Source organism: Rhododendron vialii, chromosome 9a, assembly GCF_030253575.1.
Source record: "Rhododendron vialii isolate Sample 1 chromosome 9a, ASM3025357v1".
In the NCBI taxonomy this organism is placed as follows: domain Eukaryota; kingdom Viridiplantae; phylum Streptophyta; class Magnoliopsida; order Ericales; family Ericaceae; genus Rhododendron; species Rhododendron vialii.
In genome coordinates, this window is record NC_080565.1 from 3,783,599 (window position 1) to 3,805,934 (window position 22,336).

Below are 22,336 nucleotides of genomic sequence, written 5' to 3' on the forward strand. Positions count from 1 at the left end.
TATGGAGTCAACCCGAAAATCAAACCCCGAGCAGCAGGGCACTCAAAATGTCCCCCCATATTCTCTTTCCTTTCACTCTCCTCCACTGATCTCTCTCTCTCTCTCTCTCTCTCTCTCTCTCATCAGGCTGCCAAAAATGGCAGAGCCACAGTTGATCAAACCGCTCAATCTTCCGCTGCTGCTCGTATTATCTCTCCATTCCTTCTGTCTCATCCATTCAGCATACTCCGAGATTTTCTTCGAAGAGAGATTCGATGGTAAATCTCTTACTACTAAAATCCAGTCGCTCCCTTTTCATCTTCATAGTTTCCACTGTTTGGTTTTCTTGAGAAAGTAACAGTGATTCAAATTAACTCAATCACTTTCCAGTTCCAGTATATAATGACTTTTTGGGTCTTTTGCCTTGTGATAAGCAGTTTCAACTGTTTGTTTGCTGAAAAAAGAGAGGAAATTTATGACTCGAAGGTTTTATAATTTATTGGGGTATATTTTTTGGCAACCCATTTAGCTTCAATTCATCCTAATTAGAGAGTATTCATGATTCAATTCGTTAAACTTTGGTTGAAATGAAGTGGTTTTTTTTTTTTATTTATAATTTTTACTTTTTTGAAAAACTAAACTAAACTTCAATTTATCCTAAATATGGAGACTTTACTCCTCTGTCCCACATCAAATGTCCCCCGTGGTAATACGTGCATTTTTAAAACCCAAAAAAATTTATATACATTATTTTTTTATTTTTTACACCAAATTGTAAAATATATATATATATATATATATATATATATATATATATATATATATTTTTGGAGTTTGAAAATGCACGAATTCCCGTAAGAGAAATTTAAAATGGGACGAAAAGAATACTAAATTACTATCTTTAACCTGAGTGGGTTGGCCAAGTAGTTGTGGCCTGAGACATGAGGGTTTGTTCCCTCCAAAATTATTAGTTTCAATTCTCCTTGCAAGCAATTCTTGGAGCTCACCCCAAGCGTATGCTTGTGAAAGGGCTGAGGGAGGAGCTGTAAGAGTGATTAGTCTAAGGTGCACGCAAGCTGACCCGAGACACCCTGCATTACCCTACGAAATTCGATGATCAAAAGTTTAGTTTGTTTGATTGTGTTTCTTGGCAACCAATCTTGGTTTCAGTTTTATCATAATATGCAGGTATTTGCTACATTTTTATGCGTATAGATAGAGTATTCACGATTCAGTTTGTTAACCTTTGGTTGAAAATGAAGTGTTTTTGTTTTAATTGAAAGTAATTTGTACTAATTGGCAACCCAACTAAACTTCGATTCACCCTAAAAGTATATCCATGTTACTCTATTGATATGCCTATATAGAAAGTATTCATGATTCAATTTGTTCCCATTTCGTCATAGATATGTATATGCGGATGTAGAGAGTATTCATTATTAAACTTGTTACCATTTGGTTGGAATGAAGTGGCTTTCTAAATACATTTTTATTCCATTTATGTGAAAAAGATGGGTGGAAAAGCCGTTGGGTTCTATCAGATTGGAAGAGGAGTGAAGGAAAAGCGGGTACGTTCAAGCACACTGCAGGGAATTGGGCTGGTGATCCTAACGATAAAGGTAATATTTTCAGCTATATTCAGTTTTGAACTGTGTTTCATCTTCGCATAGGAAAGAAGATGATTTGATTGGCGATATGGTTGTAGTTACATCAATTTTGATTTATTGGTCAAATGTGATTTATCCATCAAATTGTGTTTTGACGACAGTTGCTATTGTGTCAATTTGATCAATTACTCAACTCATTATGTTTGCCTAATTATATGATTCTTGGACTTTCAGTATGCTTCTTCGAACACACTCGGATGTGAACTGTGGTTAACTTAACAAAGAAAAGAATGTTGACTTGATTGGTGTTTGTATGACTGCAGTTAAAACAATTTGATTGATTGGTTAAAAAACTTGATTTGTGTGTAAAATTTTATGTTTCGATGACTCTTGTTATATTCATGTTTGGTGCAATCTTATTAATTACTCATACTGATTCTGTTTTCCTAAACATGCCTGAATTCCTCTCGCTGCAGGCGCTCCATTTTATATTTAGAATGTTGATTTATGTTAAATCACGCTATGAATTTAGGAAAAATAGTGTCAGTGTGTCCATATCATGTCCTTTTCCATGCCCGTGTTTCTGAAAAACTTTTTACTGTAAAATAGAGCTTCATTGCTTTAATCATAAACTAGAATGCTAACTTAATCTGAAGTGATTGGAAACATTGAACTAGTTTTGAGTTTATCACGTTTGATCCATTTGGACTCTACTCATTCCGTTAGTGCTTTCCAGTAATCAGTTTATGCAGACAATGTTGTGTTAAATGTTTGTCAAGATATTGGACATTACATCTAGCCGAATCGTACCTCTAGGATATTGTTGTGTATGTCCCTTCGTGAAATCTCAACCCCAATCACCCCCCCCCCCCCCCCCCCCCCCCCTAGGAAAGTAAATGAAGCCTAAGGAGTAACAGTTTGGTCGTCTTATTTCATTGTAGATGTATAGGTATGTATGAATATAAAAAGGCTTTATTTTACACACACACACGAACGCCCGGCAAAACCACCTCCAATTTTTTTACCTTTGAACATTATCGACCTACAAGCACTTGTTGTTTTCCTATTGAGATGATTTTTCATGAGGCCACGAGATTTTTTTTTTGAAATAATGCGGATCACTTGTGTGGAACGCGAAAGTGGGCCTCATGGTCTGATGGTCAATACCCGTAGACGAGTTCATCCCAAATTATATTTGGAATAGAGGCGGTGAAATTGAATTGATTATGATTAATATGAAGACCTACATGACTAAATCACTGTTTGTCTTCGCAATTTTTTTTCACTTCTCCATAAAAAAATTACATTTGTTGGATTTGCGACAAAAAAAAAATTGCATCCTTTTACAACATATACAAATGTACACACACAAAGATAGACTATAGATCAGGAAGGCAAACATGGAGATGGAGGGTTCTAAGTCTAAGAGGTGGTGAGTTGAATGAGCGGCTATGGTGGGTTGAAGTGGTCTAGACTATAAAAAAATTGCATTTTTTTTACTTCTCCATAAAAAATTGGAGGTGGTTTTGCCAAGCGTTTGTGTTCTGCCCAGTGATATTTGTCATTTATTCAAAAAAAAAAGAAGAAATTTCGATAGTGATTTTTCACCTTTTGAATTTCTCTCGTCGAGATGAATCAATAATCCAAAAAGAGTTGACAGAAATCAAAGAAATGCAAATATAAACCTTGTAGATATTAAGTAGGGGCTTTATTGTAATGCAAATATAAACCTTAAGGGGGATATTTGTAATTTATCCAACCAATTTAACGGAAAGAGGCGATGGTGTCAGCTGCAGGGAGCTTTTAAACACAAAATTGAAACGTTGGGGATGAAATTGTTACAATTGGTATGTTGGGGACCAAAACGGCATGCGAGTAATACATTCGGGACCAAAAATGTCAATAAGCCTATTATTTAGCGCACACACATGGATAGATAAGTGCTCCCTATTTGTTGGAACCTCATAGATTTAATCTACACTCTTGGTTTGAGCAATTCTAATGATATAAAAGGTAAAAGTAGTCTTAACAAATTAAGTTCATTTCATGTCCTATTTGTTGTATGCACACTTGTCTGCTGATGACAGTTCGGTAAGGTTGGCTTGTTTGAAGCTATAGTCTGTACCTGTAATAGTACAAACCTTTTTTTTGCTAAACATGCCTACTTCGAAAGATATACGGGTACTTCTTTATATTTGTGTTGTCAGTGTTTTTGGTAGCATGCAACTCTGAGGTGGTAATAAGTTGAGACTTTACATAACTGCAATTTACATAGTTAGCCAATTAAGTTGCTAAGTGACTAAAGACGTTATAATAGATGTCCGTAAATCTTGTAGGTATTCAGACGTACAATGATGCCAAGCATTATGCAATATCTGCGAAGATACCAGAGTTTACCAACAGGGACAGAACTCTAGTGGTCCAGTACTCTATAAAGTTGGAACAGGACATTGAATGTGGTGGTGGCTACATTAAGCTTCATTCTGGTTACGTCAATCAGAAGAAATTTGGTGGTGATACTCCTTACAGGTCTATCATTTTGCTTTATTCTTGGTTTCTTTATTTTTTTTGAGGTGCTTTTCTTTATTTGCCAGAAACATTGGTGGATCGCAGATAATTGGGATGAGGCATTGAGAATGATTTGTTTTGGCACAATCCTAACTTAAGGAGAATTGGGGGTGGGGTTGTATTTCACCTTATATTACTTAATGTAGGGACCAAATATACAAATTTTTCAATAGATGATGTTCTACTACATATAAGGAGGATGCCGAGAGGAGTAGTTGTAGAGTACATATAATGCAGATTTCTAAGTTTTTTTTTTGAAAAGCATCAGATTTCTAAGTTTGTATTCAAGGAACTCAGAGGCTGCTCATTTTTATGCTAAAATAAAGGAATTTTCATTTTAAACTTTCAAGCTACTATTTTGAGCAATAATCTGCAACCAAGGCATTACAATGGGAAGGACATGACAGAAAAAGTTAGGGGTGTGCACGGGTCAAGTTGGGTCGGGTAGGGTCTGGTGCCGACCCATCGCCCGAGCCGCATACTTTGGGTTTGAGAAGATGACTTCCCGATTTTGATCTGTAACTTTAACAACACATTGGGTTTTGGGTCGCTCGGGTTGCGGTCGAATTCGGTTGGATCTGGTCAGGTGGATAGTTTTCCACTTTCCCTCTCATCCACCATTCTGCAGATGAAATTTCAGGGTTTTAGGGAAATCTTATAGAGAGGTCGACAGACCCACTGCAGTCTCTGTGAGTAGCTGCATTGCGTGTTACCGCGCTCACACAAACACATACTATCGGATCTATGTGAGAGATAGATTGTCACCTTGATGGCAGAGAGCATCCCACGTGTAGGGCTGAAATTTGTTTGACTAATATGTCAGTTGGGTGGTCGGTTACTTGGTTTAACAGGTTTGTTCATTTGTAACCTGTGACTCGCCCAAACATCCAGAATTTTTTGAAACGTCAAACCGATTTCGACCGTAGAACATTTCAAAACTGTCCTAGACGCTTCGATTCGGGTGGGGCCAGTCGGTCTGAGCGGGTTGGGCTGTTATGTGCTCACGCCTAAGGAAAACAGATTGAGTTGGTAAGGAAAACCAAGGTTTTAGTAGGTGCCTTGGTGTAGGCATCTGTAAGTGATCCGCCAATTTGTATTTGAGAACTGTCAAGTTACCTTCCATTGCTCAAAGACTAATTGCTCCCAAAGTGTTTGCTTGTTTAAATTTTTTCCCCGATTTGTTAGTCACATCTCTCACTGCTCATTTTCCTATATTGCAGCCTTATGTTTGGACCAGATATATGTGGGACGCAAACAAAGAAGCTCCATGTTATAGTTTCCTATCAGGGGCAGACTTATCCTATCAAAAAGGATATACAATGTGAAACAGACAAGTTAACACATTTCTACACATTTATCTTGAGGCCTGATGCAAGTTACAGCATCCTAATTGATAACCGAGAGAGAGAAACTGGAAGCTTGTACACAGATTGGGATATCCTTCCTCCACAAAAGATCAAAGCTGTCAAAGCAAAAAAGGTTTTGTGTCATTACTGGACATTGTTGATCATTTTGTATGCACAAAACATGTAGTTGGGGGTTTTTAAATAGACACCATTCTGGTCCGAGTACCTCCTATCTTGTTAGAGCATTCCTGATGCATATGAGATAAGGGGGTGTGTTCTGTTTTTCATGTTTTATTTGCTTTGTTGACTGGAAATCCCTATGTACTTGGATCGTCATTCCACCAAAATTATATTGTGCTTTCCCTTCTCTTGCAGCCAGCAGACTGGGATGATAGAGAGTATATTGATGATCCTAATGCTGTCAAACCAGAGGTATTGTACTTCTCACAAGTTGCAATCTTTTCCGAATAGGTTTCACAATTTTTACGCTCTATCTGTGATGTTTCAGGGATATGATTCCATACCAGCTGAGATCCCTGATCCAAAGGCTAGAAAGGTTTGTTGACTGTTCCAGCATTTCTTTCTGCGATTAGATGCTCTCTCTCTCTCTCTCTCTCTCTCTCTCTCTCTCTCTCTCTCTCTCTCTCTCTCTCAATTAGATGCTTTGTCAATTTTAAAGTTCAGTACAAGTAGTGGAGGCAGACTTACCCATACTATTGTTTCACTTTGTCTTGATGGTATGCCAAGTATTACTTGTTTGAGGTGGAGATGTAATGGATACAATTTTTTCGCCTCCACCTTCTTATATACCTATAAATAAGGTTGCCGCATCTTGTTTCTGTTTATTTTGATCATCGGGTGATTTTTCGTTACCAATACTGCCCTACTGCCGCAAATTTTTTCTCTTCCGGTTTTCTCCTTATGAATGGGGCAAGGACATGTGCAGGTTTACTGATAGGTAATCAAGCAATGATAAGTTTTTATTTCTGTTTTTTTACATGCCACATTATCATGCTGCTTTTTATTTTTATTTTTTGTAGCCTGCTGATTGGGATGAAGAAGAAGATGGGATGTGGAAACCCAAGAAGATCCCAAATCCAGCATATAAAGGACCATGGAAGCGCAAGGTGCTTAAAAGCTATTAATATGGAGGTGGACTAGATACATTTCATTGCTGTTTCTAATATTAGATTTTTGGTGCTTCAGAAAATCAAGAACCCCAACTATAAGGGCAAGTGGAAGACTCCATGGATTGACAACCCAGGTAGCAAGCTGTTCTAGAAAACTTCTTACTGGCGGCGGTGACAATTTTCCACCTTAAAGTATCTTCCCTGCTTTATTCAATGTCTTGTCGAAGTTTCAAATTTTATTGAGTAATAATCACATATTAGGATTTATGCTAATCACTTGTAAGTTGTAATCCTATGACCTCTATGTTTTCTATTTAGCCTCATATCTGGATTTGATTAGTCTACTAATTTGTTCTCTACAGACTTCGAGGATGATCCTGACCTTTATGTGATGAAACCGATCAAATATGTGGGCATCGAAGTTTGGCAGGTAAGGGTCTTCACTCTGTTTATTATTCTATACGTCGGTTTCAAGCTGAATCAGTGAAAATTTTATATGCTTCACTGTCAAATCAGACTACTTAAAGTTTATGTGAGAACCAAAACTTTGATGTCCTTGAGTTGAGTCAATGTGGCCAAATACATGGAATTTTTCAAACTTGCTCATAACATTTCTCTGAAACCCAATTTTGTTTTCAAAGAAGAAAAAAATCTCTCCATTTGGTTTGAGCCAACCCCTTATTTCTTTGTTTTTGAGGCTTTGTCCCGGAGTTTTTTTTTTTGGGAAGTCAAAATTTGTTAACCAACCAAGAAGAGGGAAGGCAAGAGCATACCCTTGAAAACCTTAACAGACTCAACAGGACCCCAGCCCTGCTAAGGGAAAGGAGAAAAAGAAAGCTAAAGGAAAATTACAGATTTACAGCACTTTTAAACACAGAAAAGGCCAAAAGGGAACTCTCCAAACCTCCAAAAGCCTTTGATTTGCCGTAGATTGATCCACATTACACCACCCACACATGCAGGCACAAATACTATCTATAATCTGCTCATGAACAATCTGCCAGTTCAAATCTGTACCTCTGAAGCTACGATTATTCCTCTCACCCTAAAGGTGATAGACAGTAGCAGAAAAAGCCAACTTATATGTGCTATCCATAGATTTCTGATTGCAAAAGTTAGAACTCCTAGGTATTTCATCCTTCGGAGCCATAGGAGGTCTGTGAATGCTACGTTTGGCAAGGAGAGAGGACCAAACCATAGCAAAAAAGGAGCAGCTGAAAAAGAGGTGATCATGGGATTCCACCTAACCCCACACGAAACACAGTTATCATTATCTGTTTTCCCCCAGGAGTTTAACCTATCCCTAGTAGCAAGCCTCCCATGGAAGGCCATCCACTGTATAAGGGCCCATCTGGGGATATGGTATCTAAACCACTCCAAACTGTGCCAAGGAACCTCCTCACCAACAGGCCTCAAGGCTTCCCAGACAGATTTTGATGAGTACTTTCCATCATGTGTAAGAGTCCACACAACTCTATCTTCTTCTTCAGGGAAGGGAAGTAAATCAGGAGTATTCCTAATAATCTCCTGTGTAATAGCATTACGAGGTCTGGGCCACCTCCATTGCATTGCAAAGTCTTGTCCCGGACTTATTAAGCTTTAATATTGCGTTGCAGGTAATGGCTGGTTCAGTGTACGACAACATTCTTATTTGCGATGACCCACAGTATGCAAGGGAAGTTGTGGAAGAAATATGGGCTAAGAATAGGGAGGTGAGGATTGCTCGTCAGAGTCTTGCACGTCTTTATCAAATGATTGCAGTTTACAGCCTGCTCTATCCTCTAATTGGTTTTTCTTTCATTTGTGAAATTTCAGATTGAAAAAGATGCCTTTGAGGAAGCTGAGAAAATTAGAAGAGCTCGGGAAGATGAGGTGATTAAAGTTTTGCGGCTTGACCTATTGTTCCTTCTAAATATTCTCCTACTAATTAAAATAATGATTTGTGCAGGAGGGAAAGAAATCGAAAGATGACAGTGAGAGGAGGAAGAGGAAGAGGCACCATAGAAGGGTATTACCTATCATTCACTAATCGTCTACCTTTCCAGGAATCTTTGGTTGCACTTTCCTTTATTCTAGTAGAGAATAGAGCTATCACCTTTTCTTCGGTTGAATTTAAAAGTATATCATATTGGTAGTTTCAAGTTATGATGCAAGGTTTGCTGCCATTTTTGGTTGGCAATAGAGACTAGAACTATCACCTTTTCTTTGGTTGAATTTAAAAGTATATCATATTGGTAGTTTAAAGTTATGATGCAAGGTTTGCTGCCATTTTTCGTTTTGCCAATCAAGGGCTTGGTTTTGGTGTTCTTAGCACTTGACACAATGAGAGTTTTTTCTTAAGATAGGATATTATGAGATCGCTATTAGGTAGTGAATAGTTGCAGAACTTGTAGAAACACAGAAGGTAGGGAATGGGTGGCCTTTCCTTACTCCATATTGTGAGCGTATCCAGACTCCTTTTTTGGTTAAACAAGAAGGCTGATTCGTTAGAATGCTTATTCCAAGAGAATTGCGTAGTCCCTCCGTTGTGCGACTAACCATCTGTTAGGTGGCATTATCAAAATAGCCAATCAGTTTCATGAGAGAAGCTGAGAAGATATAATTACATTTTCAGATCATACATAAAGAACAATACATTGATACAACCCCGTCACTCTCTCAGTACATTACTGCTATCATGACAATGCACCTACAATTTTATGAATATAGCTGAAATGTTTTAAGTCGATACGTACATGCATGTGCTATTATGGAGACTCTTAGTGTGCATACTTGGATGATATGTTTTGCATGATTATGAGTAGTCTGTAATGTGTATATTAAGCTCACGCTAGCGCAAATGTCGAACGGTATTAATCATTCTCCAGGAGGCAGGAACAAACAAAAAATCCTTTAAAAAGGACCGAAAGTTGTAGCACTTAATTTTTATCCTCATGTTTTTTTTTTTTGCATTGTTACGTGTGATAGGCTCATTAAGGCGTTGAGTCCTTTTCAGCTTGCATACTCAAATTCAAACCCATGTTTTGACCAACGGGATTTACCAACCATATCTTTTGTAGAAAGAGTGAAATTTCCGAGATATTTGTGTTCAACATTGTATCGTTATTCATGTAATACAATGCTGATGCTGATTTATTGCTAGAACGTTCTATTGTTGTTTATGGAATCTAACTGAAAAACCTTCCTTTGCAGCATGATCCCTACGACTACTTGGATGATGACTACCATGTAAGCAAGCTCTCTCTCTCTCCAATTTTTTTCTTCAAAATTGCGTATGAGAACCCTAGAGCAGCTACAATGATACAGATGAAGGTTGTATTTGGAACAAGAATTTGGTAGGAAAAGAATAGAAAATTTAGAGATTAAGGGCCAGCAAAATCCTTTATTCAATCTTTGATCCAGATATAGCCGAAGAAAAAAAAGAAAAGATGAGGGAAAGAAAACAATAGGAGGCTGAAAAAACGACATTTTAAACTGTCGTATTTTTGATGCTTTCATAACTACTCGAGCCTTGGCATTGTCAATATCGACGACATGTGATGAGATTGATTATTGCGCCAAATTCAATGGATTGCCTATTTAAACGACTTGTAAAATGTCATTTGCTAACCATTTACTTTACTGTATTCAACATGTACAATCCTTCCACGTGTTATAAACCTGTGGTTTACCGTATTATACCATGTACGTAGTTGTGGATCCAAATCTGTTTTCCCTATATATGAAGTGTTAGCTAATTTCAAGATTCCTTCCTCTCTTCTTTCAGGATGAACTATGAGAGCTGAATCAGCTACTTTCAATTTCGAAATCTCTATGCCTGCGCTTGTATCTTAGATATGTGAACTTTTGCTGGGAAGAGGAAAGGCGAGGGAAACAATTCTTAAAACCACGAAATCCAGGATCAAAATGCAGCCCAAGAGAAAAGGCTATTTCAGCATTCATCTCTCATGCGTGTCCGATCAGTCTTTCTTGTTGTGTAACGACAATAATAACAATATTTGCGACAAGACAATAAAACTGCGCGTCTTGGGAATTTGCTAATTGATCCGTTAAGGTTCTGTACGGTATGAGTCGTATATTGCGTTGTTTATCCGTGGACAGAAAATGAAAAAATGAAAAAAGAACAAAAAAGAGCTAGCCGAGATGATGCGATGAACTACTTCTTTGATCTGGAAATGTGATGAATTTGTCCGTGTAGCTCTTGAATCATGGAGCGAGTTGCGTTGAGATATACAGTGGATATCCATGATGTTTGTGCTTCACTTTCTTATAAATACACACGCTAAAAGATAAATTTTGTATAGCGAAAAGCACTACTCTTATAAATTTGCGGTAAAAAGTGGAAGTGTCAATTGAACTAGACTGGCACGACGCGGGCGTGGCACGTTTGAAAACGAGCATTAATAGACTTACCACTGTTATTAAAAGTTTTTTCTACTTTTGAACCTACCATTATTTAATGAGATTATCTAAGATGGAATCATGAAGTGACAAAATTCCGAAGGACCATCACGTGCTCAAAGATGCACAAAGTTGGCCCACCTGCGCGCATTTGTTTATTTTATTTTAACAGAACCTCACGGGCATTATAAAAGGCGCCCTTAATATGGAAAATCATTTTGACGAGGGCAGTGATTCTCACACTATTTTTTTTATCATCTACATTTTTTTTGCCTTTATTAGTGTGAATTTATTTTGTTACCCTTTCATGAGTTTAATTTTCCACACATGAAGGGGCAATTTTTTAAATTTACAGCAAATAAAGATGAAAAAGTTATGTAGATGGTAAAAAATGGAGTGTTAAAATTAATTCCCTTTTGAAAATGGAAAAACTATTCGGTGGTCGAGGGACACAATATACCACACATTTCTGTGAGCCAAATATCAAGTCTATAGACCTTACGAGCAAGGGCGGAGCTAGGATTACTCTCAAGTGGGGTCAAAATTCCTCAAGAATTAACCAAAATTCATATACTCCCTTCGTCCCTTTTTAAATATCCGACTTCGTAACTCCAACTTATTAAAAAAACATCATCATTATACATTTCACATCAACTTTTTCCTCCACTTTTCCTACTTACTCATCATCATTACACTTTTTACTTACTAACTTTTCAAAATGGAATATACTTTTAGGGACAAAATAGACAATGTACCAACTTTTATCCACTAACTTTACCAAATGGACACTTATTAAGGGACAATCCAAAATGGAATATTGAACTATAATAAGGGGACGAAGGGCGTATGATTTATTTTTGCTATTAACCAACAATACACATAATTTAAATTTCATAGATCTCACTCATACTAAGATACAAAATACAAAGACCAATGGTCTCTCTTTATAGGCCATAAACCTTCCCTTGTTCCAAAGCCACGCTTCAGACAAAGCCTTTACTCCGAGAGATACTAAATTCCGTCCACCGAAGTCAGAAATTATGGACATTTCACCTTATGGAAACTAAGCATTAATTGTTATCATCCAAATCGTTTATCTTGTAAGGCTCATAGTATAATATATTCACGCAAAAAATTAGTTTGATTGGATATTGATAGGCCAATCAAAAGATGAATTCTAGTTTATAAAATAGACGGGCTGATCGTGTCAAGTTAAACTGTCCATGACCATTCGTTTTATAAACCAAAATCTAAATTTTGATACACCAATTGATGTTCGGTGAAGCTAATTTTTTGGGTGAGGATACTGCTCTATGGGCCCTATAACATGACCGGTTCAGATCAGCGATTATCACATTGTAGGGCCCAAAATAATGATGGTGGAAAACCCATAATTTCTGCTGGAAAGATTTTAATCTCTCACTGCGAACGGCTGAGAATGGAGTCAATGGACTGTGATCAGGGAATAGGTTAGCTGTTCACACCAAGTTGACTGACTTGGCAACTCTGGTGTGCTATGAACAAGAAGACTAGAGGAGGGGAGCCACAAGACGACGAACGAGAGAGAGAGAGAGAGAGAGAGAGAGAGAGAGAGAGAGAGAATGGAGCAGCGCCTTTGCGAAGCAGCAATTAGAGGGCATGTAGAATCATTGCCCGAAATAAGGAGAGAAGACGCACTGATTCTCGATAAAATTGTGGTGGGGTGTTTCAACGGGAAAAGTCCCCTGCACATAGCCACATCGTGCGGGAAAGCACCCTTTGTGAACGAACTCCTGCGTCTCAAGCCAGAGCTTGCCGAAGTCTTGGACTCGGACCGACGCTCCGCCCTCCACTTGGCGTCGGCCAAAGGGCACGCCGAGATTGTCAAAGCACTAGCGAATGTGAGCCCCGACATGTGCCTTCTTCGCGATCGAGACGGTAATATCCCTCTTCACATTGCGGCTGCAAAAGGAAAAGTCGATGCCTTGGATTGTTTGTTGCGAACGTGTCGCAGATCTGCTCGAGTCAGGCTGGATCGGGACGGGAGCACCGTCTTACACTTGTGTGTAAAGCACGATAAGTTAAACACTCTGAAACTGCTGCTCGAGCTGATGAGAGGTGAAGAGTTTGTCAATGCCAAGGATAACGATGGCAACACCATTCTGCATTTAGCTGTCTTGGATCAACAACTCGAGGTACATGATCTCCATCTCTTGCCGCATACAAATAGTCAATTTTTCGAGTTAGATCCCGTCCCAATTTTTTCCCGTTTCTCCCACTTCAATTATTAGAGCTCGTAAAAAACCAACAATTTTTAGTTTATTTTATTTTATATGAGATCATGAAATAGCCCTGCTTATAAAGGGCATTATTTTACCTGCAATATTAATAAATACTGCAACATCTGTTAGTTGAATTCATGGGAGACCACAAAACATAACTTTTTCAAAACAATTTATTGTACAATCATAAGTATGTGTAATTCTTTTATTTAATGAGAACATGCCATATTTGCTTTCTTAAAATTATACTCGTATTAGTTGTGGGAGATCATAATGAAGCAAATATAAATGGCCCCGCTTGTTATAATTTTTTTCTTGCAAATATTATATATACAACAACGGAACGGGGGTTAGCGGGATATTAGTAGATTAGTTCACAAAGAGTTTCATAGGTTATCCATGGACCTGAATCTCAAACGCTCGTGACGGGGCTTGAATCTTGGCCTCCCACACGGGAAGGACCAGGAGATGCCAACTGGGCTAGAGCCCATTGATCGCTTTTTATAATTTACGATTTAGATTTTTCTATTACATATTTTTAATTATTTATTTGAGAGACTTAATTTAAATTGTAAACATATCTTTAAGAGATATCGAAGAAGCTGAAGAATTATGATCTATTTTGGTCTTTAAAAGACTGTTTGGCTTCTTTTGATAGAATGGTTTGTATTCCAGTGTCACTACTAGGTAATATTGGAATTGGGAATAAAAATAATGTCATTGATGTAACTTAGTTAGTGGTCAGGGTCACCTAGTGGCGGAGCCAGGAATCAGATCTATGATGATTTCGGAACATGTCAAAACAGAAAATCTTTACTCGATGTACTCATTGTCGAGTTATCAATAAATTTTATTGCCGATCAAAAAGACATGTCAAAATAGAATGGTGAACGAATAATTAGGAACGATGGGAGCATATTATTGACTCCTAATTTCTTTTACTTTCTTTCTACCCGTAACAACGAATTTACATATTTCAGATCATAATGCATGTGCTTAAGAACAGCAAAATAGACGTCAATGCAAAAAATGCAAGTGGGCATACAGCATTGGATATTCTTTTTTTAGCTGATGAAGGATCTGAGTCGAAAGATTTGGATCGGAAGATTGAAGACTTTCTTCGAGAGGCAAAAGCTAAAAGAGCAAAGGATCTCGTACATAGTGATTGGCTTACGAAGAAAAGAGACGCATTAATGATTGTGGCATCACTTATTGCGACTATGGCATTTCAAGCTGGGGTGAACCCTCCGGGCGGTGTTTGGCAAGGAGACTTGAAAGAACATAAAGCTGGAGAAGCTGTCATGGCTTCTAATTTTGCGAATAAATACCTATACTTCCTACGTTCTAACACGATAGGATTTGTCGCGTCATTGAGCACAATTTTGTTGCTCATTAGCGGGTTGCCATTCAAGAGAAAGGGTTTCATGTGGATTTTGGTAATGATCATGTGGTTGGCAATCACATCAATGGCATTTTCTTACGCGTTTGCCAACATCGTGATCACTCCAAAAAAAGACAGGGATTCGCTAAGTAAAACCATTACAATTGCAGTCATTGTCTGGTGCGGCGTGATGGCACTTAATTTGCTTGTTCCCATGGTTCGATGTATAACAGGTTTCCTTAAAGAGCGAAGGAGGCGAACTCAGGCCATTGACAGGATATCAAGCTCACGTCGACCACAGAGAACACCGTCAACAGATCGTCTAAATGGAGCTAATGGAAGTCATCATGAGGCCGATGTATGATCTTTAATCTCAAGGTGACGGTGTGGGACCTCGTATCGCAGTTGCCAAATCACACCAAGCCATTTTGAAGTACACACAGATGCATCAGACTATGCCATAGGCGGTGCGCTAGTTCAATAAGGTAAGCCTAATCGCATATGATAGCCGAAAGCTCAATTTGTTGGGCTTGGAGGATTCCACTTAAACCTCCTCTCGTTTAGTTCCTTGCCTGGGGTAGTAGCTATATGTTGGCTGGTGTAGCTTTTTGTTGGTAGTTTTTGTGGTTCTGTTTAGGGTTTTTTCTGTGTCTGCTATATATGTTGTTGCTTTGATAGCTTTGTTTTGGTGTTTTTGGACTGGAAATGTTTTTCCAAGAGGTGGTGTTTTTGTAGACATGTATGGTTGTGTTACGAAATAGAATCTCATATTGCTTGGAAGTGGAATGAGTGATCACTTAATAACATTTGAGGTCTCTCCAGTCATTGCCAATTGATTTTTAGATGGATATAAAGTTTCCACATGGTATAAGAGTGGAGCCCATTCCACCCACATTTCAAAAATTCACAATCCACAGCCTATGATTACAGATCAGCAAAAAGGCTGCCTGATGATAGGATCCAAAAAGTGGCCACACGTGACAGAGCTCAAACGCGGTTGCACGTGCGAGGATGTTAAGAAAATAGAGTCCCACATTAGAGTAAAATGAATGATCACTTAATAACACTAGCACTAGTGAGAGTTAGAACTCATTGTATGTTGTTCGGTTGAAGGTTTAGTTTTAGTTTTAGTTTTGTTTCCAATCATTACTCTATTTCTTTCTCCAATCATTACCCTATTTTTTTAATTATTACTTTCTCATCTCTCTCTATCTCTCTCCAATCATTACCTCTATATTCAATCATTACTCTATTTCTCTCTCCACCCACTACCAAAACTAAACTAAATTAAACTCCGAACCAAACACAACTAATTTTAAGATCTTTTAACCAATGAAATGGCCTCCATTTTGAATTAGGGGATGGTGCTGTGCAATAATATGCAGCACCGTACTGCGCATCTCCAAGCCGTCAGATTGTGTATCCGATTGTTTGGATCTCATATCAGCAATGAACGGCTCTTTATCGCTGATTGCCGAGATAAGATCCGAGCTGTATCGAATACATAATCCGACGGCTCCGATGCACAACACCAACCCAAATTAAAGTTCCCTCCATTTCATGCTCTCCCTGTCTCAAAAAGATTTTCCAACAAGCAAATGGAGAGCTTAAAGAAGGCTGTAATTTGTCAAAGAAAAAATAAAAATAAAACTTTTTCCCCACAAATTACTAAATATCCATGAGTCATTAAATTATAATTTGTGAAAGAAGTTTAAACTTTGCTTTGACCAAAGTGCATTAACAAACCAAACAGTATTTTCATGACAAACAAAGCGAATGGTCTTTTTCAACGGAGGTAGAATTTCTTAATAGCACCACGAACTTTCCTACGCGTTATGGGAATTGGGAAAAGACTTGGGGGTCACCATTACACCAATGATGTCTGAGTGTTGATGGTTTAGCTTTGCCATGGTACAACCTTATTTCGCCATTAGTCAAACTTTTCTTTTTTCGAAAAGGAAAGTGATTTTCAAACTTCTTTTTTACTATTCACATTTAATTTAAATGTCATTTGCCAACCATTAACTCTACTGTAATCGACATGTTCAATCCTTCATCGTGTTATAAACCTGTGGTTTTCCGTATCATACCATGTACATATTTCTGGATCCAATTCTGTTTTCCCTACTAAGCATATATGAAGTCTTAGCTAATTTAAACATTCCTTCCTCTCTTCTTTCAGGATGAACTATGAGAGCTGAGTCAGCTAATTTCAGTTTCAAAATCTCTATGCCTGCGCTTGTATCTTAGATATATGAACTTGTGCTGGGAAGAGGAAAGGCGAGGGAAACAATTCTTGAAACCACAAAATCCAAGATCAAAATGCAGCCCAAGAGAAACGACGAGTCGTGAAAGGCTATTTCAGCATTCATCTCTCATGCGTGTCCGATCAGTCTTTCTTGTTGTGTAACGACAATAATAAACAATATTTGCGACAGACAGTAAAACTGCACGTCTTGGGAATTTGCTAATTGATCCGTTAAGGTTCTGGACGGTATGAGTCGTATATTGCTTTGTTTGTCCGTGGACAGAAAATGAAAAAAAGAACAAAAAGAACAAAAAAGAGCTTGCCGAGATGATGCGATGAGCTACTTCTTTGATCTGGAAATGTGATGAATTTGTCCGTATAGCTCGTGAATCATGAGCGAGTTGCGTTGAGATATACAGTCATAAGGATATCCATGATGTTTGTGCTTCACTTTCTCATAAATGCACACTTCTAAAAGAGAAGTTTTTCAGTGTCGGGTGGGCACCGGCCAAGTGGTGCCGAGCATACATTTCGGCCGTCCAAACTTGTTTTGGACGGTTCAGATATGTTTGGGTAATTTTTAAGTGTAAAATTATCAAAACACCCCTTCAAGTCCAAACATTGAGATGCGTGCTCGGCATCATGTGGCTGGTGCCCGCTCGGCACTGAAAAATTTCTCCTAAAAGATAAATTTTGATGGTTGCTAATTTTGCCACTTTTTTTTTGTTAATGCTACTTCCTTACAAGTGTACTTTTAGTATAAAAATATTTACAAGAGAGTGACGTTAAAAAAAAAAAAAAAACAAAATCATTATTTTATATTGCGTTTGGTAAATGAAGATTGTGGAAGGGAAAAGCACTAGTCTAATAAATTTGATGTAAAAAGTGGAAGCGTCAATCGAACTAGACTGGCACGACGCGGGCGTGGCGTGGCAGTTTGAAAACGAGCATGAATAGTCAGTCTTACCACTGTTATTAAAAGTTATTATTTTTACTACTTTTGAACCTACCATTATTTAATGAGATGGAATCATGAAGTAGCGGATCAAAAAATAAAAAAATAAAAAAAAAATCATGAAGTAACAGAAAGACGACAAAATTCCGAAGGACCATCACGTGCTCAAAGATGCACAAAGTTGCCCCACCTGCGCGCATTTGTTTATTTTATTTTAACAGAACCTCATGGGCATTATAAAAAGGCGCCTTTAATATGGAAAAAGTCATTCTGAGAAAGGTTTCAGTGGTCGAGGGGCACAATACACTGCACATTTCTGTGAGCCAAATATCAAGTCTGTGGAGCTAGGATTTACTCGCAAGTGGGGTCAAAATTCCTCAAGAACCAAAATTCATATATAGTTTATTTTTGATATTAACCAACAATACATGGTAGGTCGTTTTTCACACCAAAAATAAATAATTAAAACTGAGCGAAAACCTCAATTCAAATAGAATAGTGGTTTAAGTCCAGGTATCGTACCACGGAGATCAAGAGGCTAAGTTGTTGTATTTCTAAAATTAATTCCTAATTCAATTCAGGAAAGAGTGATTGGATTTTGATTAACTAAAATTATCTAAGTAATTAAAAGCAAGAGAGATGTTGAATTCAAATATGGAAAAAGGTCTTAGGGTTTCGAATCCACCCTAACTTCGTAACCAAACGATTATGTTAATTTAAGAAACCGACTACCAAAACGACATTGATTCACTAAAAACTACAAGCCCTAGTGATATCGCCAAGAAAATTGCATGTGATTGAAAACCGGACATAATCTATTTTCGGTTGGCACGAATCGTCTTCGATTTTATAACTAATTAATCTAGGCACGATTCGTCTTTCCTAGACATAGATTATTCTAATTCTCAATTTCATGCACAAAGAATATCGGTGTATAACTATGTATTTGTAATCACGGAAAACAAATACATAATACTAGATTGGAAGAATAACAGTGAATCATAAAACAAGTCTCAATGTTATACAACCATCGTTTCGGCAATCGAAATCCAAAATCAACACAAAAACATAGTTACTTGGTTAGGGTTTCATCACACCCTAAAAGAGAGAATTAGTTGCTCATGGAACGGAGAAAAGAATCGGAAGGCGCTAATGTGATCTCCATGATCGGTAGGCTTGAAAGCTTGCGCTCGTCCACGTTTTCTTTTCCACGGCCAAAGCTGCTGCTGACGTTGAAACCCAATTCCCCGTTCTTCCGAAAGCTGCTGCCCGAAGTCAGTCCATCCAATGACTTATATATAGGTGTAGGTTTTAATGCACTATTAACATAAATGCCCTTGGACTTCACGTTATCAAAAATCAGTAATTCAACTTCGAAGGACTTGCACTTTAACCTCGAACCTCTATAAATTCTTCTTTTTATCCAAATTCTTGAAAACCGAGTTCGAGCAACCTATAAACAGAAAAACACGCAATAAATACCAACTAACAAATATAAAAGACTGATAAATGTATATTGGAGGGCCAAAATATGTATATTTTGGCACTTATCACACCCCTCAACTTACACTTTGCTAGTCCCAAGCAAAGAAAACAATTAAGATAAATTCTAACTACGCCACTTTCGTAGGACTCACGATTGCACTTAGCCTGTGCAACAAGCCTTTTAAACCCCTAGGCGATCTCTAGAGGACGAGTGGAGTCTCGTGACGGTTTAGAGTAATGAACTCCCACAAACACTGTGAATCTTTTTCACATGAAACCAAAAAAACACTGTATGACAACTCATCGATATCTCAAGCAAAGAAAATGAAACCATCGCAGAAACATACTAAACAAGAGTAGTTCTAGAGGCTATCAAATCATAAAAATAAACCATGGCACCTACACTTAACGTGTCTGAATAAGGGCCTCGGTCGCAAGGTGAGTAACAACTAAAAATTCGCTCCGGACTGAGTCTCGACTTCAAATCTTACCATGTCATGCACTCAACAAATGAATTCACTTCGAAACAAGGTGCATTTTATGTACTCTCAACATGTGCGGGTGGAAGTTATGCAACATGAAAACAAAGTACTCCGCACACAAAGACACGAAAGAATGCTCTATAAACTGGACACATGATCTCATGAACGAAATGCAAGCATCGGAAACTCTCTCTTTCCATCAATCCACATCCCATTGCCCCTAGGATCAAATAGGACTTTCAATTCTGGTTGTAGCTTTAGGTAAGGGAAAATGTGTTAAGGCTAGGGTAAAATATTCAAGTGTCTGAGAATAGGCTCACAATAACTCATCTAGGGCATGTTTTTTCACAAAGTGCCCTCTTCTCATCCTCTCTTTTTTTTAACTTCGCCACATCTCTCTTTCCTATCCTTCAACATCCTTTCAAAATAATATCATTTACACATTCTTCAATAAGCTTGGTGTCCTCTTTTTTCAATTCAATTTTTTTTTCTTTTGATACTTTTTTGAAGGACTACCATAAACAAAGCTCTATGACCAACTCCGCTTACCCCATCTTTTGTTAATAGTTCACCTCCACATAATTAATTAAGCCTTCTTAAGACACATTATAGATGGTGGAGTTTAACAAGAAAAAGATATCATGCGAGAGGCTCAAATGGGTTCACAAATGATAAATGAAAGAAAGAAACGAACCGGCCCAAACTGTCAAAGATGGCCTATGATCCTCTCTTAGGGGCAACACAACCATGCAAATTTTCGAACCCAAGAGAATAGTCAATGCTATTAATATGTTCCCAATACTTGACAACAAAGATAATGAGATCAACTACGAATCTGCTCTTTTGTGACAATAAGAGTTTATGTGATACCCACTCCAAGAAAAGGTAAGGCTCTAAACTCACATGGGTATAAATCTCCACTAAACAAGCCTTTAAGAACAGTCAATATGCAACTCACAAAGCGACCAAAGCCCACATAAACGTGAAGTGCAAAATTGCTAAGAATAAGTGCCATGACAAATTTCTCGCGATAAGCTAGCAAAAAAAACTACAATGCCATAGAGATATCCAAGCAATGATCATCATATCTCAGCTCAATCAACCAAGAACTAATCTCAACAAGTTTCAATTCTCATGCAAAAATAACCCAACTATTTTTCAAAAATTTTCAATTTTTTTTTTCTAACTATGAAGCAATGTGATCCCTCCCCCCAACTTACACCATTCAATGTCCGCATTGAAACCATGAACATGAAAAGATAGGACAAATAGCAAAAGAAAGGAAAGATATCACCTCGAACAGGAGGAACTAAGCAAGGTACAATATAGCGAGAGGGAGACCCCCCAATGTGAATGGACAAACCTGCAAAATGTTAGCCTCCACAACAACAAAATATAGAAAATAAAAGCAAACAAAAGAATAGCAAATAAGAAAAACAGCAAAAACATAAGAAGGAATCAATGCCTAGAACAAAGAAAAGCTTATACAAAACTTGGGTTTCCTCCCAAAAAGAGCTAAGTTTACTGTCTTCAGCCAGACGTCGCGAAAGCTCAAAAGTCTAAATATCTAGGGTCGAACAAATCAATAGACTCAACCACCTCCCCATCTGAAATACCATCCACATACGGCTTCAAACGTTGGCCGTTAACTTTAAAAACTTTACCATTACGTGGATTCCGCACCTCTACTGCACTATGGGGAAAAACTTGCACAACAATGAAAGGACCATCCCATCTAGACCGAAGCTTACCGGGAAAGAGACGCAACTTAGAATTGAAGAGCCACACCTTTTGGTTAGGCTCAAAGGACTTACGATTAATATGCTTATCATGGAAAGCTTTTGTCCTAGCCTTGTAAATCTTAGAACTCTCATAGGCATCATTGCGAATCTCATCGAACTCATTAAGTTGGAGTTTTCGAGTAGAACCAGCGGCATCCATATCGAAGTTCAATCTCTTTATGGCCCAAAATGCGCGATGTTCCAACTCAACAGGTAAGTGGCATGCCTTACCAAAAACCATCCGATAAGGAGACATGCCAATGGGAGTCTTGTAGGCTGTTCGATAGGCCCACAGTGCATCATCTAGACGGAGAGACCAATCCTTTCGGTCGGGTCTCACTGTTTTTTCAAGAATACTCTTAACCTCCCTATTGGACACTTCGACTTGACCACTTGTTTGAGGATGGTAAGGAGTGGTTACCTTATGAGTGATCGAGTATTTTCGCACCAAAGCCGCGAAGTGTCGATTGATAAAATGGGTACCCTCATCACTTATGATTGCCCGCGGAAAGCCAAATCGACTAAAGATATTACTTTGTAAAAACTCGACCACCACCTTGTGGTCATTAGTCCTAGTAGCTACCGCTTCCACCCACTTTGAGACATAATCCACCGCCACAAGAATATATTCAAAACCAAATGAGGATGGAAAAGGACCCATAAAGTCAATACCCCACACATCAAAGATTTCCACAATAAGAATAGAGGTAAG

The 22,336-nt window shown here is 38.1% G+C and overlaps 2 protein-coding genes across 3 annotated transcripts; both read left to right on the forward strand.

Annotated features, from left to right (window-relative positions):
- On the forward strand, window positions 1-17,170 carry LOC131302012 (calreticulin-3-like). 2 transcript variants are annotated; one of them, XM_058328563.1, is made up of 14 exons: window positions 1-257; window positions 1,491-1,598; window positions 3,923-4,115; window positions 5,375-5,633; window positions 5,876-5,932; window positions 6,009-6,056; window positions 6,541-6,627; window positions 6,707-6,764; window positions 6,993-7,060; window positions 8,247-8,342; window positions 8,446-8,502; window positions 8,579-8,638; window positions 9,823-9,858; window positions 10,397-10,825. In XM_058328563.1, exons 1-14 carry the CDS (start codon window positions 2-4, stop codon window positions 10,406-10,408), a joined length of 1,395 nt encoding a protein of 464 aa, XP_058184546.1. In that variant the 5' UTR covers window position 1; the 3' UTR covers window positions 10,409-10,825. The 2 variants fall into 2 exon arrangements, with proteins under 2 accessions (XP_058184546.1, XP_058184545.1); XM_058328562.1 differs by lacking the exon at window positions 10,397-10,825 and adding an exon at window positions 16,856-17,170 and having other exon boundaries at window positions 42-257.
- Window positions 12,421-15,453, forward strand: LOC131302013 (ankyrin repeat-containing protein BDA1-like). Its single transcript, XM_058328564.1, has 2 exons — window positions 12,421-13,205; window positions 14,273-15,453. The coding sequence occupies exons 1-2, from the start codon at window positions 12,633-12,635 to the stop codon at window positions 15,035-15,037; spliced, it is 1,338 nt and encodes a 445-aa protein (XP_058184547.1). The 5' UTR covers window positions 12,421-12,632; the 3' UTR covers window positions 15,038-15,453.
- Window positions 17,171-22,336: the final 5,166 nt, after the last annotated feature.

Coding starts and splice junctions, on each gene's coding strand:
- LOC131302012 (XM_058328563.1), top strand. CDS start 2: ATGGAGTCAACCCGAAAATCAAACCCCGAGCAGCAGGGCACTCAAAAT. Junction 258..1,490: donor CTTCGAAGAGAGATTCGATG/GTAAATCTCTTA, acceptor TATGTGAAAAAG/ATGGGTGGAAAAGCCGTTGG. Junction 8,503..8,578: donor GAAGAGCTCGGGAAGATGAG/GTGATTAAAGTT, acceptor TGATTTGTGCAG/GAGGGAAAGAAATCGAAAGA.
- LOC131302013 (XM_058328564.1), top strand. CDS start 12,633: ATGGAGCAGCGCCTTTGCGAAGCAGCAATTAGAGGGCATGTAGAATCA. Junction 13,206..14,272: donor TCTTGGATCAACAACTCGAG/GTACATGATCTC, acceptor TACATATTTCAG/ATCATAATGCATGTGCTTAA.